Below are 17,272 nucleotides of genomic sequence, written 5' to 3' on the forward strand. Positions count from 1 at the left end.
GACATTCCAAAAAGTGGAAAGGAAATCAGTTTTCTTTGATAAGGAGTGAGTTGCCTCACAACCCTTCCATTCCATTTTACATGCCATGTACATTTTACAGCAAACCCATATTATACATGTGTATACAGCCCGAGGGGTTTCCCATGGGCCCAGCCCCTCAGTTCACTTTGGTGGGAGGACCTTACACAGTGGTCTTTCCCCATTGAGCCTTTTCAGCAGCTGCCCTGAGCTTTAGTGCGTCCCTCAGCACGTAGTCCTGGACCTTGGAATGTGACGGTCTGCAACACTCGGTCGTGGACAGCTCTTCGCGCTGGAAGACCAGCAGGTTTCGGGCAGACCAAAGAGTGTCTTTCACTGAATTGATAGTCCTCCAGCAGCATGTTGATGTTTATCTCGGTGTGCGTCCCTGGGAACAACTGTAGAGCACAGACTCCTGTGTTACAGAGCTGCTTGGGATGAATCTCAACAAAAACCACTGCATCTCTTTCCACACCTGCTTTTCAAAGACACATTCCAGAAGGAGGTGGGCAGCTGTCTCTTCCCCATCGCAGCCACCTTGAGGGCAGCATGTGGAAGGGGCGAGACTCCGGGCATGCAGGAAGGATCTGACGGGGAGGGCCCTTCTCACCACCAGCCAAGCTACGTCTTGGTACTTGTTTGAAAGTTCTGGTGATGAGGCATTCTGCCAAATGACATTGGCAGTCTGCTCGGGGAACCATCCGACAGGATCCACCATCTCCTTTTCCCGTAGTGCCTTGAGGACATTCCGTGCAGACCACTGCCTGATGGATTGGTGGTCAAAGGTGTTTTCCCGCAGAAACTTTCCCACGAAGGATAGGTAGTACGGCACGGTCCAACTGGATGGAGCGTTGCGCGGCAAAGTGACTAGACCCATCCTTCGCAACACCGGGGACAGATGGAACCTCAGCACGTAGTGACACTTGGTGTTTGCGTACTGGGGCTCTATGCACAGCTTGATGCAGCCGCACACGAATGTGGCCATCAGGATGAGGGTGACGTTGTGTACATTTTTCTCGTCCTTATCCAGAGGTTTGAACATCGTGTCCCTCCGGACCCGGTCCATTTTGGATCTCCAGATAAAGTGGAAAATGGCTCGGGTGACCATCATGGCGCAGGGGTTGGGTATGGGCCAGCCCTGCGCCACATATAGCAACAACGTAAGCGCTTCGCACCTGATGACCAGGTTCTTACCCACAATGCAGAGAAATCGCTGCTCCCACATGCTCAGTTTATGGTGTACCCTGGCTACTCGCTCCTTCCATGTTTTGGCATACGCCCCGGCCCTTCCGAACCATATCCCCAGCACCTTCAGGTAGTCTGAGCTGACGGTGAAGGGGACAATGGATCAGTCGGCCCAGTTCCCAAAGAACATGGCCTTACTCTTGCTGTGGTTAATTTTGGCTCCCGAGGCCAGTTCGAACTGGTCGCAGTTGCTCATCAGTCTGCGAACAGACAGCGGATCAGAGCAGAAGATGGCGACGTCGCCCATGTACAGGGAGGCTTTTACCTGAGTGCCTCCACTGCCTGGGATTGTCACCCCTCTTATGCCCGCATCCTTCCTAATGGACTCAACAAAAGGATTGAAACAGCAAACAAACAAGACAGGGTTTGGCTGTGGGAGGCAACAGGAGCACCCGGCGGAAACCCACGCGGTCACAGGGAGAACTTGCAAACCCGCACAGGAAGTACCCAGAATTGAACCCGGGTCTCTGGAGCTGTGAGGCTGCGGTGCTAACCACTGCCCTGTCTGACTCCAGATTGGATCGGGAAACGTTCTGATTCCCGCCCATTGATTGAGACTGCTCTACTGATGTTTGTGCAGAGCAGTTGGATCCAATTGCAGATTCCCTCCCAAACCTCATTTTGGAGTGCGCGTCCATCATGTAGGTGTGCAATGTCCTATCAAAAGCCTTCTCCTGGTTCAAGCTGATGAGGTAGGTGTCCACCCTCCTGTCCCTTACATAGGCGATCGTATCCCTGAGTAGCGCAAGACTATCAGAGATCTTCCTGCCGGGTACAGTGCAGGTCTGGTCAGGGTGAATCACCAACTCCAGAGCAGACTTGACCCGACTGGCTATGACTTTGGACAGAATCTTGTAGTCAACATTAAGAAGTGAGATGGGCCGCTAATTTCTGCCCTCTCCCCCTTACGCTTGTAGATGAGGGTGATGACAACCACAACCATCTTCCTTTGTGCTAGGTATGACTCCAACCAGTGGAGAGTTTTCCGCCTGATTCCCATTGACTCCAGTTTTGCTAAGGCTCCTTGATGCCATACTTGGCAAAATGCTGCCTTGATGTCAAGGGCAGTCACTCTCACCTCTCCTCAATTTATTTATTTATTATTTATTTAGAGATACGGTACTGACACAGGCCCTTCGGCTCACCGAGTCTGTGCCAACCAACAACCACCCATTTATACTAACCTACCACCTACCTACACTAGGGGCAATTTACAATGGCCAATTTACCTATCAACTTGCAAGTCTTTGGCTGTGGGAGGAAACCGGAGCACCCGGCGGAAACCCACGTAGTCACAGGGAGAACTTGCAAACCCGCACAGGCAGTACCCAGAATCGAACCCGGGTCCCCGGAGCTGTGAGGCTGCGGTGCTAACCACTGTGCCGCCCAATAACAGTCATAACTCCTTTAATTACGAATATCTTCATAGGATAGCAACATGGAGTCCAAACCCTTGCTTTCTGATACCTGCTGATGCCCTAAAAAGGTATAAAATTAGAATAATAACATTTGAAAAAGTACTTTGTATGGTGAAAGGTATTTTTTCTGAGGCTAGTTGGCATCAGCCAAATTGATTGCACAGCTGAGATTGTCAAGCTTATTTTTGCACATTATATTTACACCATTTTCTGTGAAGATAACTATTCTGCTTAAATAATGTTTAGTTTGGTGTTTAACTGTTATGTCAGAATACTTCATGTTCTCCCTTGTCTTCAGGACATGATGGTGATGTGCTTGGTGTGTATGGAACTACAGCTTGATCAGTGGCTTCTGACAAAGTCTAAAAGTACCACAGGTATGGAGCACTTACTTCAAAGGTGCAATGTTTTCTTCAGAATAACAATTGGTTACTTACAGGTATCTGTTCAGCTTTCTTATTTACAATGTCACTTCAGTTCAAATTATCCTTGTGCTTTCATTCATTCCCCATGACCAAACTGTTGTCCAAAAAGACCGCATTTTACAGGTACCTTTAACACCTCTGCCCACAGCTTGGAAAACAAGTACAACTTTGTCTTACTGGATGACTAAATGAATAAAGATGATTGTTTGTGGACCCTTGCTGTGTGAAAATTGGCAGTCACGATTGCCTACATTAGTGACTACACTTCAAATGTCATTCATTGACTGTGAAGCACTTTGGGATATCCTGAGGACATGAAAGATGCTATATAAATGTATGTTCTTCAGCAAAGGGGAAGTTTAGGGCAACGGGTCTTTTGGCACAGTCACGGAAACTGCTGGGGAACTTTTTACTCAAGATGCAGAAATGTCGGCTTTGCTATGTTCCCTTTAGCTGAGAAGCTGCAGGCTTATTACACTTACTACTTTCTTGTCCCAAATGACAAGGAAGATTTTGAAGAAAAATACATTGATATTGATACTGTAGCATATCTCAGAAATTGGCTGGTGGCCACATAGGAACATGGGAGATGGAGCACGCCATTCAGTCCGTTGAGCCTGCTCCGCCATTCAATTAGATCATGGCTGATCATCTACCTCAATGTCGCTATCCCCATATCCCTTGAAATCATTAGTGTCCAGAAATCTATCGATTTCTGTTTTGAACATGCTCAATGATTGAGCTTCCGCAGCCCTCTGTGGTCGAGAATTCCAAAGATTCACCACCCTCTAAGTGAAGAAATTCCTCCTTACCTGAAGGATGTGAGCCTTTCACTTTTTAATACAAGAATTGCTCAAAAGATGTGAGCCTCAAGTTGCATCATGCAGAGTGTAATTCATGAATATTCATCCAGTATTCTGTCACTATTCCCTAAAATGTCAATTCGATAACTTTAAAGATGGTTCAAATTTAAAAAAAAACAATGCTGGCAATATGAAATAAAAACAGAGGCTACTGAAAATACACAGGTCAATCAGCATCTGTACACATGGGTTTTGAATTCTCCAGTGAATACCATTCATCAGAATTGAATACTAAAAAATTAATGAGGTTGAAAAAATTTAAGAGAAAAATAGGGTTGGCTATATAAGGAGAACTTGAGGGGATCTTATCAAGATATTATGGAGTACAGGTAAGGTGGATCGGAAGAAACGATTTTCACTGGTTGGGGAGTCTAGGACCAGGGACATAGTTTAAAAAGTAGAGCCAGACCTTTCAGGAGTGAAATTAGGAAACACTTCTATACACACATGGTCGTAGAGTTATACAGTCATGCAGCATAGAAACAGGTCCTTCGGCCCACTGCATCCATGCCGACCATAATGCCTATCTATACTAATCCCACCTGCCTGTATTAATTCCATATTCCTCTATGCCTTGCTCATTCAAGTACCTGTCCAGATGCCTCTTAAATGTTGCTACTGTTCCTGCCTCCACCACCACCTCAGGCAGCTCATTCCAGATACTCACTATTATTTGTATGAAAAATTTACCCCTTTAAAGAACGAAGATCTGGATTCCAAATCATAGACAGCAAGTAAAAGCCACTCATCTCAGCCGAAGCAAGTCTAAAGCTTGGACTGGTAACCCTCAATGTGTGCACAGTGGCGCAGTGGTTAGCACCGCAGCCTCACAGCTCCAGCGACCCGGGTTCAATTCTGGGTACTGCCTGTGTGGAGTTTGCAAGTTCTTCCTGTGTCTGCGTGGGTTTCCTCCGGGTGCTCCGGTTTCCTCCCACGGCCAAAAGACTTGCAGGTTGATAGGTAAATTGGCCATTATAAATTGCCTCTCGTATAGGTAGGTGGTAGGGGAATATAGGGACAGGTGAGGACGTGGTAGGAATATGGGATTAATGTAGGATTAGTATTAATGGGTGGTTAATGGTCGGCACAGACTCGGTGGGCTGAAGGGCCTGTTTCAGTGCTGTATCTCTAAATCTAAATCTAAATCAAACCTCATCCCTCTCACCTTAAGTCTATGCCCTCTAGTTTTAGTCACCCCTACCATGGGAAACAGACTCTGGCTATCTACCCTATCTAAGCCTCTCATAATTTTATATACCTCTATCATGTCTCCTCGCAGCCTCCTTCGCTCCAGGGAAAACAGGCCCAGCCTATCCAATCTCTCTTTATAACTCGAGCCCTCCAAACCAGGCAACATCCTTGTGAATCTTTTCTGTACTCTCTGTAGCTTAATCACATCTTTCCTGTAGTGCGGCGACCAGAACTGCACACAGTACTCCAAATGCGGCCTAACCAACGTTATGTACAACTGTAACATGACGTCCCAACTCTTGTTCTCAGTGCCTCGGCCGATGAAGGCAAGCATGCCATACGCCTTCTTCACCACCCTGTCTACCTATGGTGGTAGAAGTTTGGATCTCACGTCTGAAAACGGCAATTGTTGCAAGATCCATTGTTAATTTTAAATCTGAGATTGATAGATTTTTCTTAACTATAGGTGTTAAGAGATATAGGGAAAAGGCAGGTATGTGGAGTTAGGTTGTAGGTCAGCCATGATCTCATTGAATGCTGAAAAGGCTTGAGGGACTAAATGGTCATCTTTTCTTATGGCCGTCACAGAGGGAATTAATAGGTTAAATTAACTGCAAACTGTTTATTGGAAAATTATTGTATGTCATCACTCACCTTCTCAAAAGAAACCACCCTCAACTCCTCTGTCCTCACTAATTATCACCAGCTATAACCACCCTTTCTTCTATTCTTAGTAGAATTACATAGAATCTAAAGTATAGAAACGGTCGGTTCGGGCCAACTGGTCTGTGCGGCTGTTTATACTCCACATCAGCCTTCTTCCACTCTTAATTACCTCTTCTCACCCTGCCCACATATTCTTATATCACCCTCACCCTCAAGTATGTATCAGTCTTTCCCTTAAATGTATCGATGTTAATGTGGCTGTGAGCTCCACTTTATCACTACTCCGTGTTTAAAGAAAATCTTCCTAAATTCTTGAATTGATCTACTAGTGGCTTTGTTTTACTTTTGCTCCCATGTTCTAGACTCACCCACAAGTGAAAACAATTTTTTCAAGGCCTTTATTGCATCTCCTATTAGTCTTTTCTAGAGAAAAGATCCTCAGCCTGCTCAATCAGTTTCATCCAGTCAAATCTGGTAACATCCTAGTGAATCTTTTCTGCACTATATCCAGTGCTGCAATATTCTTTTTGTAGTATGGAGATCAGAACTGTGCAGAAGTGTGGTCTAACTCAGGTTCTATACAAATGTAAAATTACCTCCCTGCTTTTTTATACTTTCCTCTAGCGGTGAACCCCAGCACTTTGTATTCTTTGTGGCCTTATTATCAATGTGAATTGCGACTTTTAGTGATTTTATGTATCTGAATCTCAGATTCCTTTTCTCTTCTACACCATTTATTTTCCTACCTTCCAAGAATAAGTGACCTCCTTATTCCTCTTGCTATTCCTTGCGGTTTTAAATTTAATTTTCCATTTATCTTCCCACTCTGCAGGTCTTTTTTTTCCTGTATGTATTGCAGTCCTCCACATTACCAGTTATACCCACCTAATTTTGTATCATCTTCAAATTTTGATACCATATCTCCAGTTTCTGAGTCTCCATCATTATGTATATGGAAAACAGTAGTAGTGCCAGTATGGATTCCTGTGGGACAACACTTCCCACTTCTTGTTAGGCAGAGAAACTTCCCTTGACTCCTATCATGTGTTTTTTGTGCTTTAGGCATCTTTCAATCCATTATGTTCCTGGCCCCACACATTTGTTATAAGCCTCTTATGTGGCACCTTTCTGAATCTCTCCAATTTGCCTTCTGCCCCACATCATTGGAAACATTCCTAACCAGGTCACAAATGTCATTTTTGGTGATGGTTTATCCATGATCCCAGCTTTTTATAGTTTCATTTAGTTCCCTCTTTTACATGCTGGCTTTGTTTGTTTTCAAAGGAAGCCCTTCATTCTCAACTGATCTAATTTATGCAAAAAAATGTAAAGTTCTAAAAATTAAGCCTGCTTGGTTCAAATTGATATTTTTACCCCTGTTATGATGAGACTGCTTTTGCTGATATCACAGATTTCATTGTTTGCTTTTTCTGGCCACAATTTTCTTGAGTGTAACCTATCAGGGAAATGTCTCAAGATTGTAAAATTCTCATTTGTCTCATCTAAAATGGGCTGTACTGTTTGGATTAGGCAGGTGGAAATATTGCCTTTTTATAGGTGGCTCTTCTGGTGCTGGTAGCTAGAAAAGTCACTTCTTGTTTACATATGGTGCATGAGGAACCACTTCCTGTTTACATCTAATCTCTGTGTTTGCATTTTTTCAGTTTCCCCTCGGAAATGTACCTCCAGCAACATGGCTGCACAGTTGGGGCCCGATTTTCCAGGGAGCCACTATTTGGGAGACCTGATTCAATTGGCCTTCACTTCCTCACAGAGGGACCTGTTTGAGAATGACTGGCTGGTTTTTGTGGTTCAAGTATACTGGTTGAAAGCCAGATTCATGGCATTGCAGGTTTGTATTTGTTTTGTAATGAGAGTTGGGTAATAATTGTTTCCTAATTGTCAGTTTTCATTTCAGAGGGGAGGGGTATTATTTCTGCAGTTGAAACAGGTTCACTTAAAATTCCATTAAATCAAGTGAAAGTGTGTAGTGTGTTGGGGTTAAGCATTACTTAGACTGATATGAGATCAACCTCCATAAATTTGCCCAGGCATGCGCCATGGAGAGGTCACTCCACTGACCACCTCCAGGCGCGTATCCATTGTCTCTCGAGATAAGGAGGCCCAAAAGAAAAGAAGAAATGAATCTAGTCCTAATTTTCTAGTGGGAAAACTGCCTTTAATTTAGGACCATTGGCTATTACTAGAGGGACTGTAAGGACAGCTGGTGTAGGATATGAAGAACGTAGTGTCTACTTTCCAGAGATTGGGGGTTAATTCATGTTGTAGGTCAGTGTAGATGCGTTTCACTCTGTATCTGACCATGCTGTACCTGAATATGGAGGGTTTGATGCTGAAAGTAGTAAAGTATTTCATTGTTTAGCACCAATACCTCATATTTAAATAAATTGCCATCTATTTGTTTTGTCCTGCAACACCAGTTGAAGTAGACCATTGTTTTTTATTGCTTGTAAAGTCCTAAGTTACTTTACTGTTGTGGAGCAATTTGAGATCGAGTTATTTGTTTCCTGTGTGCAGAAATCCAAATCAAGCTGTGATGACCAACAGAAAGTTAAATGGATGATTGTGTAAATTTTGCACTGCTATGTTCTTGTAGGCAAGAAGCCAAGTGCATCTTAAGGCTCATTCCTTCTGTTCCACAGTTGTTTCTGATTGGTATTTGCAGGTCTGCCACATGGAATAATCCTCACACATTTACAATTCCTGGACACCAAATGGGATTTTTAGTTGGTGTGGATTTTAAACCATGATCTTAAATATATAGCAGTCATCCATGACAAAAGCCATGGAGTTCTTTTTAGCTGTTTAGTTTTAATATCTAATTTTTGATTCACGTGCAAGCGATAGCAGGAGGAGAAATTTATTTTTAGTGTTAAAATGGCTTAGTATAGTGGTGGTGACAGCATCGTTACCATTACTGGTTTTAAATTCTGCTTTTATTTGAAGGGGTTTAAATGTACTATACTTCATACTTTTCTCCTCTCCCCTCCCATCTCCCCCCACTTCCAAACATCCTAGGGACTGTACATATTTCAGGTAGTCCCAAGCCCTGGTAAACCCACACAGCTGTAACAGTAAAAATTTAATTCTGGGAGCCTGATTTAAACACGTTAACAGAACATTCCAACTCACCAAGGTGGGGTACTAAGCCCTTGGAAACCCAGCACTGGAAAAAGGTAATGAGTGCATATGTGGCGGATTGGAAATGTGCTTCTAATATTTCATTTTTAACCTTTTTTCAGACGCCTGCAGTTGCACTTTGAGAGAATTTATGCATTTGAGCCCCTTGTGGTTTCTGTTCGTGCTTTTCAGGATCTTTCCATTAAGTATATCCTCCCATTCCTTGTTTTGCTCAAGATATATTGCCTCAAACTTATCTACATTAAATTTCATCTGCTCTGCTCTCTATCTCACTAACCTGGCTAATGGCTAACTTTTGTATCTTCAAGTTTTAGTAACATGCTCCCTATGCATAACTCCAAATCATCTATGTATATATATATATTGAGAACAAAAATGGTTTTTATTATCTCGAGGACAACGTTTCCAAACCTTCTCCGCTCTCAGCAATATCCATTTATCCCAACTCTCTCTCTTGTCCGTTGATGAGCATTTTATCCACAGTACTATGTGTATTCCTTTTGTACCATTTATAATTTTTCTAACTAATGTCTCATTAATGCCTTCCAAAAATCTATATACACTACACCTACTGCACTCCTGATATGCAATCAGTCACTTCAATAAATTTGTCAAGCATGACTAGCCTTTAAGAAATCCATGCTGTCTGTCCTTGATTAATCCATGTATTTCTAAAGGGTTACTAATTTCATCTTGAATAATGAATTCTAAATAGCTGTCTTAGGATTTTCAGTTCCCTGTTTTAATTTCTTATTTGCATATTGGCATGGAAAAAGGGGCAATATATACTTTTGCCACCTAGCCTTGTTTTGAAAGTTAATTATTGTACTGTTCATTTCTTTGTTCTGTGGAATCAATCTGATAAATATGATTTTTAGTTTTAGCTTGAATGCAGAGTTCTGACTGTGATATTGTGTACCTCTTGTGGTCGCCAGTTTATGTCCAAAATACCATGGTGAAAGGCAAGTCCTAGTCCTGTGGCGTGCTGCCCCATGTCATGCGAAGCTATAAATTCCAGTTCATAGGAGCGAGTTTGCATGCAAAATGTATTTTTGCTTTGAAAACAAATTTGCGGGCTTGGTAGAGAGACTGAATTGTAATAGTCATACTGGGAAATGCAGAGCTTTTCTGGTTTTTGCTGTCATCATTAAAATTGTGAACTCCTAGATCAGATCTTGTGCAGAGCAAGAATAGTGTAAAACTTTCCAACCCATGTCAGTGTAGCCTGCAGCTGCCAAATTATGAGCAGGCATGTGCTATGAAATTGTACCCACTCAGGATTGAATTGTTTTGAAAACTTTATGGAGGTGATTTATCAGTCTGAAAAGGGTCCTTAAATATGAATGGATAATGTTGCAGTGCACTTTCACCCTTTCTCTCCACCTACCGATTTCATATTTCAATATGTTTTTTCACAGGGAGATATGGAGCAAGCTCTGGAGAGCTATGATATCTGCACCAGTTTGTTTTGCAGTTCATTAGGAATTAAGGTGGGAAGCAGGAACAGTGATGGTTTTACTATCAGACTGCCGAATCTACACGTGGATTCTGCCATATCACTGGAGGAGGTACAGATATTTTGCTTTCTACCATGAAAATATTGAGTAATAAAAGAAAAAAAAATCCTTGATTTTTATGCAATTGGTCATGGATGATGGTGTGGTAACAGTTTACTCTCACTAGTTCAGTGTCTCTGTGCTGTGTACTACTTCCTGACCAAGGCAGCAGACATACTTTCCAGCCTCTCCCAGTCTATGAACAGGGTTATTGCCACTCTAGAGGTGTCTGCTCAGCACACAATGGTCTGGGTTGATTTCTTCTTGCTGCCCCCACCCCTCCCCCCACACTCAACAGATTTTGCTTTTTTGCAAGTGAAACTGTTCACTTTGTGTGGAGAACTGCTCATACAGACCTGTGTTTTATTTCAGTACCAACTTGCAAAAGAAGAGCAGCAACCAGCTTAAAGAATGATAAACATTCATCTTATCCATTGATAAAATCTTGTGCATCATCATTTATTTCTATTCTTTCATGGGATGTGGGCAAGGCCATTAGTGGTTGCCCATCCCTAATTGCCCTTGACAAGGTGGTAGTGAGCCGCCACCTTGAACCACTGCAATCCATCTGGTGTAGGTACACTGACAGTGCTGTTAGGAGGGGAGTTACAGGTGGCAATGAAGGAACGGCGATATAGTTTCAAGTCAGGATTGTGTGTAGCTTGGAGGGGAACTTACAAGTGGTGGTGTTCCCATGTGTCTGCTCTCCTTGTCCTTCTAGATGATAGAGATCGCGGGTTTGGAATGTGCTGTCAAAGGAGGCTTGGCGAATTGCTCCTGCGCATTTTATATATGGTACACACTGCTACCGCTGTGCAGTGATGGTGGAGGGAGTGAATGTTTAAGGTGGTGGATGTGGTGTGATCAACTGGGCTGCTTTGTCCTGAATGATGTTGAGCTTCTTGAGTGTTGTTGGAGCTGTACTCATCCAGGCAAGTGGAGACTATTCCATCACACTCCTGATTTGTACTTTGTAGATGGTGGGTAGGCTTTGGGGAGTCAGGAGTGAGTTACTTACTACAGAATTCCCAGCTTCTGACCTGTTCTTGTAGCCATAGTATTTATATGGCTGGTCCAGTTAAGTTTCAGGTCAATGGGAACCCCCAGGATGTTGTTGGGGGATTCAGCATTGGTAATGCTGTTGAATACCAAGGGGAGGAGGTTAGATTCTCTCATTGGAGATGGTCATTGCCTGGCACTTGAATGGCGCGAATGTTACTTGCCACTTATCAGCCCAAGCCTGAATGTTGTCCACGTCTTGCTGCAAGTGGACACTGACTTCAGTATTTGAGGAGTTGCAAATGGTACTGAACACTTTGTAATCATCAGCAAACATCCCCACTTCTGCCCTTTATGATGGAGGGGAGGTCATTGATGAAGCAACTGAAGATGGTTGGGCCTAGGACACTGTCCTGAGGAACTCATGCAGTGATGTCCTGAGGCTGAGATGTTTGGCCTCCAACAACCACAACCATCTTCCTTTGTGCTAGGTATGAGTCCAACCAGTGGAGAGTTTTCCCCTGATTCCCATTGAGTTCAATTTTACTAGAGCTCCGTGATGCTACACAGTCAAATGCTGCCTTGATGTCACCCCACCTCACCTCACCTGGAGTTCAGCTCTTTTGCCCATGCTTGGACCAAGGCTGTAATGAGGTCAGCAGCTGAGTGGCCCTGGCAGAACCCAAACTAAGCATCGATGAGCAGGTTATTGCTGTGTAAATGTCGCTTGATAGCATTGTCGATGGCACCTACCATCACTTTGATGATCGAGAGTAGACTGATGGGGCAAAAATTGGCTGGAGTGGATTTGTCCTGCTTTTTGTGGACAAGATGTACCTGGGCAATTTTCCACTATGTTGGGTAGATGCCAGTGTTGTAGCTGTACTGGAACAGCTTGGCTGGGGTGCGGCTAGTCTGGAGCATAAGTCTTCAGTGCTACTGCTGGGATATTGTCAGGGCTTAGCTCTGTCTATTGCATGCTGCTTCTGCTGTTTAGCACAAAAGTAGTCCTGTTTTGTAGATTCGCCAGGTTGGCCCCTCACTTTTTGATATGCTTGGTGCTGCTCCTGGCATGCCCTCTTGCACTTCTCATTGAACCAGGGTTGGTCTCCTGGCTTATTAGAGAGAGGGATATGCTAGGCCATGAAGTTACAGATTGTGGTTGAAATCAATTCTGCTGCTGCTTATGGCCCACAGCGCCTCATGGATGCCCAGTTTTGAGTTGCTATCTCTGTTCTGAATCTGTTCCATTTAGCATGACGGCAGTGCCGCACTACACGATGGAGGGTATCCACTGTGCGGTCGTCACTCTTACCAATACTGTCATGAACAGATGCAAGGATGAGGTCAAGCAGGTTTTTTCCCTCTGGTTGGTTTCTTTACCAGTTGCTGTAGGCCCACTCTGGCAGCTGTATCCTTCAGGTCTTGGCCAGCTGTTGGTAGTGCTGCTAACGAGCCAATCTTGGTGATAGGCATTGAAGTCCCCCAGCCAGAGTACATTTTGTGGCCTCATTACTAGTGAGGCAGGTTCCCGGGGAGCCAAAACACGGGGGAAAAAAGAAATTGGAGAATACTTTTTGCCTCAGCAGCTTCCTTTGAATAGCAAGTCAAACTTCTGCTTGGAATCCTTTGATTTCCCAGCACAAGTCTGTACCTGGCCATATTCAACTACCCAGCATTAACCTGTATGAGGCCCTCATCAACTGTCCAAAGCAGGCCTGTACCCAACCTCCTTTGACTCACTGTGTGCATTGTTGCTTTCCCCTACATCTGTTCACTATCTGTCCATACAGAGCCCATTCAACAATCCAACAAGAGCCGAGCTGAGATTGGGAATTAGCTTTCTGGCAATTGTGACTGTGTATCACATTTCATTACTCTGTTTCAATGTGCTGTTTGTTCTCCCCTTACTGTAGACCACAGGAGATGGCATTAGAATTTTTAAACTCTGCATCTATAATGTTCAGAAATGGAAAATGAGATATTAGTATTTCTAACATGTTGCAGTTTATAGACATCCTGTTGTACAATTCAGTTTTGGTTGTAATATTTTCAGTATCTTCTAGTTCGAACCTTTTACATTCCTCCCTGGTCTTCCTTTGACTTTTGCTGTTTAAGGGTACTGTATTTTTTCTCTGCTTATGCCAGATTGATAAAAAGCTTAAGTCGCTGGAGAGGTGCCAGTCTCTCGAGGAGGTTCAACGTCTATATGAAATGGGTGAATATGACCAAGTTGTGAAGCTGTTGCGACCCACACTGACCCTTGGCGCGATTGGCAGAACAAAACCCCTGGAATTTGTTGCATCCATCCCTGAACGCCCTGCTCAGCTCCTCCTCTTGCAGGTAATCCTAATGTTGCACTTTGAATATTTTCTTGTGTTAGATGGTCAGTAAGAAGGTTATTGGGTATTCACTTTGAAAAGCTTAGCATTTGCGTCCAAACTATGATGACCATAAAAATGATTTATCTTGTGAATCTGTATCCATCCTCCTTTTGCTATCGCGTATTCACTGTGGGCCTGTACCAGTCCAGTTATAGACAGAAGATAGACTATTGTGTGCTGTCGAAGTGGCAAGAGTTTATATAAGGATTGCTTGATGGGAACTGACTTGGATCAGGCCTTGTCTGAGAAATTGACCAGTTTGTGTTAAGTCCTAAATGGCAGTTGGATCAAGTGCAATTGAGTTCAGTCAGGCATGGAAGTCTTGAATAAATTTTAAATTGGGGAATGGAGCAAGATGATTCACGTGGATCTGCACAGTTTTCACTGATTTCAATGCTGATAACATAGCAGTATTTTTTTCCAGTGTACTGGCTGTAGCTTCCAGTGATAGTGTTATAGAATGATATAGCCATTCAGCAGTCCAAATAGATGGGACAATGGTGATACAAACATACTGATGTATAGAATAGGCACAGTGATGTATAGATATACAGGTATCCTTCAATCAAGAGCGTCTCCTTAACTCTGTTATTATAATGTATGTTTACTGTTTACATTCATACTGACTGGATGATCAAATCAGAATGGAAAAACTCTTCTTTCTCCCCTTCCTCTCCCACAAATAACCCCAAATCTAGACTTGATGAATGGCTCTCTCAATAAACACTCTCATTTTTTGTCAGGACTCCCTGCTAAAGCAAAAGGATTACAGGCAGTGCTTGGAGTGTTCTGAAGTTGCACTAAATGAAGCCATTCAACAAATGAACAATGTATCGTCTTCATCCTCGAAGGAAGAGTGGGTTTCAACAGTGACTCAGCTTTTAATTGGGATTGATTATTCCTTGTCTGGGGATAACAGTATCCTGGAGGAGCAGTCTGTGAACCCTTGTTTTGTCAGATTCGCCAACAACCTCATCCAGGTTAGGCAGGCGCATCTCATTTAATGCAGCATCCTACACTCGTTTCTTCTGTTAAAAGGATGTCTTAACATCGCTGTATAGCCAAAGTGTGATATGTGTACACATTCATTTGCAGTTTACTTCACAGTAGTAGTAATACTGAAAGAAAAGAAAGGCAAGATAGGAACTGTGTGCCTGGAATTATTTGGATAAGCTGACCCAACAGGTAGCTGACACATGTATATTTCAATTGACTCACCTCTCAAGAACCTGATGTATATTTGGTATCCTAATTCTTCTAGCTCCAACTGTGTTTTGAATGCCTCCAAGGTCCTTGCATCCACTGTTCTGTTTGGTAGATTATACCAATTGTTCCATCACTGTTTGCCTGAACATGTCCGTTTAAAATGTATTTTTCATAAAGATAACCTGTTGCCCTTACATCATTATTGGCCTATCCTACTTTGAAATAACGTCCGGATTTACTTTGTTGAAAGCAAGTAGGGGAGACTGTGGCGCAGTGGTAATGTCACTGCACTAGTAATCCAGAGGCCCAGGCTAATGCCCTGGGGACATGGGTTCAAATCCCACCATGACAACTGATGGAATTTAAATTCAATTAATTAATAAAAATCTGGAATTGAAAGCTCACTTTTATGGCATCATTACTATCATCGATTGTTGTAAAAACCCATCGGGTTCACTAATGTCCTTTAGGGAAGGAAATCTGCCATCCCTACCTTGTCTGGCCTGCCTGTGACTCCAGACCCACAGCAATTTGGTTGACTCTTAACTGCCCTCTGAAATGGCCTAACAAGCCACTCAGTCATCAAGGGCCTTTAGTGGTGGGCAACAAATGCTGGCTTTGCCACCGACACCTGCATTCCATGAAAGAATAAAAAAAAGTGATATATGTTTCAATGAGAGGTATAACTACTAACGCACAGCGCTGTGTGTGCAGCGTTGGGACAATCTGCTAAACGGAGTGGCGGTGGGAATTTGATGAAGTGGGTAAGGAGGTGCTATGTAACTTAAACCAAGAGGCAACAGTAAATATATGGATAATTAGTAATTAATTAGATCTGGGGATAAAATTAAAATTAACTTAGAGGTTATCAACATTAAAGGGATCCAGATTGCAATAAATACAAATCTGGTATAGATAAGTAATTAAATTTAAAAAAAAAGTGTTAAGGGGATCCTATATTGAAAGTGTGTGTTGCGAACACCAGAGCATTTCATGTGACCTGGATAACCCCATGCACAGGCAGTGCCTCCGGTTGCACGAACTCAAGATCAGACCTTCTGAACTCTAGGAGCAGCTGGAGTCACTGCAGGATATATGGGAGGCTGAGAATTTCCTGGAGTGTATGAGTCATGCTGTAAGGCCACCACTGCTACGTGGTGGCCTTACAGCAGAGTAGGAAGAGGCAGAGATGGTGCAGCAATCCTCTGGGAGCATGGCATTTAAACCAGTTTTCAGTGCTGAATGCTAGTGAGGGAGACGACACCTCTGGGGGCATCCATGGCACTGTGGGACAAATGACTACACAGGCTGGCACTGCAGAGTGCCGAAATGCAGCGGTCATAGGAGTTTTGATAGGGCAATAGACAAGTGTTTCCACAACCACTGATGCTTGTGTTTTGCCTCCTTGTTGCCCAGGTGAAGGACATAACTGAGGGTGCAGAACATATTGGGTGGGGAAGGAGAACAGCCAGAAATTGAGGTCCATTTGGGAACCAATAAGACATAGGAAGGAAAATGGTTGAGATCCTGGCGTAAGTATTTCAGGAGCCTGGGAAGAAATGAAAGAACAGGAACTAAAAGGTAGTAGTCTCCCAGTGCCATGCCCTAGTGAGTATAGGAATAGTAGAGTTAGACAGGTTTAACATGTGGCTGGAGATATGTTGTAGGAGGAAGGACTTCTGATTTTTGGGGCATTGGAACCACTTCTCGGGCAGAAGGGGCCTGTTCAAGGTGGATGGGTTCCACTCCAACGGAGCTAGGACTAATGTCCTCGTGGGGAGTTTTAACTAGTACTGTAGGGGACGGTTTAAACTGATTTGGTGGGGATGGACACCAGGATGAAAGATTAGAGAGGTGAAACAAGGTGCACAGAGGACTGGGAGAAGTAAATAGCATTAGAGTAAAGAGTTCAGAAATAGGAGGATCAGATGGGGAAAGTGTGAAGAAATCTAAGGTGGGTTTGGAGTGCATGTACATAAATGCGTGTCGTGTGGTAAATAAGGTTGGTCAGCTGCAGGCACAAGTCACCACATAGCACTCTGATATAGTGGAAATAACAGAGACCTGACTCGAAGAAGGGTAGGATTGGGAACTTAATATTCCTGGTTACAAGGTATTCACGAAAGGTAGGGAAGGAAA

At 43.4% G+C, this 17,272-nt stretch overlaps 1 protein-coding gene across 4 annotated transcripts in view; it reads left to right on the plus strand.

The window, feature by feature from the left end:
• The window catches only part of cabin1 (calcineurin binding protein 1), a 678,888-nt gene that overhangs the window by 74,875 nt on the left and 586,741 nt on the right, over window positions 1-17,272 (plus strand). For all 4 annotated transcript variants that reach the window (XM_068055415.1, XM_068055418.1, XM_068055416.1 and 1 more), the window contains 5 exons: window positions 2,980-3,058; window positions 7,491-7,678; window positions 10,407-10,556; window positions 13,692-13,886; window positions 14,671-14,907. In XM_068055415.1, the coding sequence (XP_067911516.1) occupies window positions 2,980-3,058; window positions 7,491-7,678; window positions 10,407-10,556; window positions 13,692-13,886; window positions 14,671-14,907 (849 nt within the window). The remainder of the gene's footprint in view (window positions 1-2,979; window positions 3,059-7,490; window positions 7,679-10,406; window positions 10,557-13,691; window positions 13,887-14,670; window positions 14,908-17,272) is intronic.

The sequence above is a fragment of the Heterodontus francisci genome, chromosome 23, assembly GCF_036365525.1.
Source record: "Heterodontus francisci isolate sHetFra1 chromosome 23, sHetFra1.hap1, whole genome shotgun sequence".
NCBI classification, from domain to species: Eukaryota; Metazoa; Chordata; class Chondrichthyes; order Heterodontiformes; family Heterodontidae; genus Heterodontus; species Heterodontus francisci.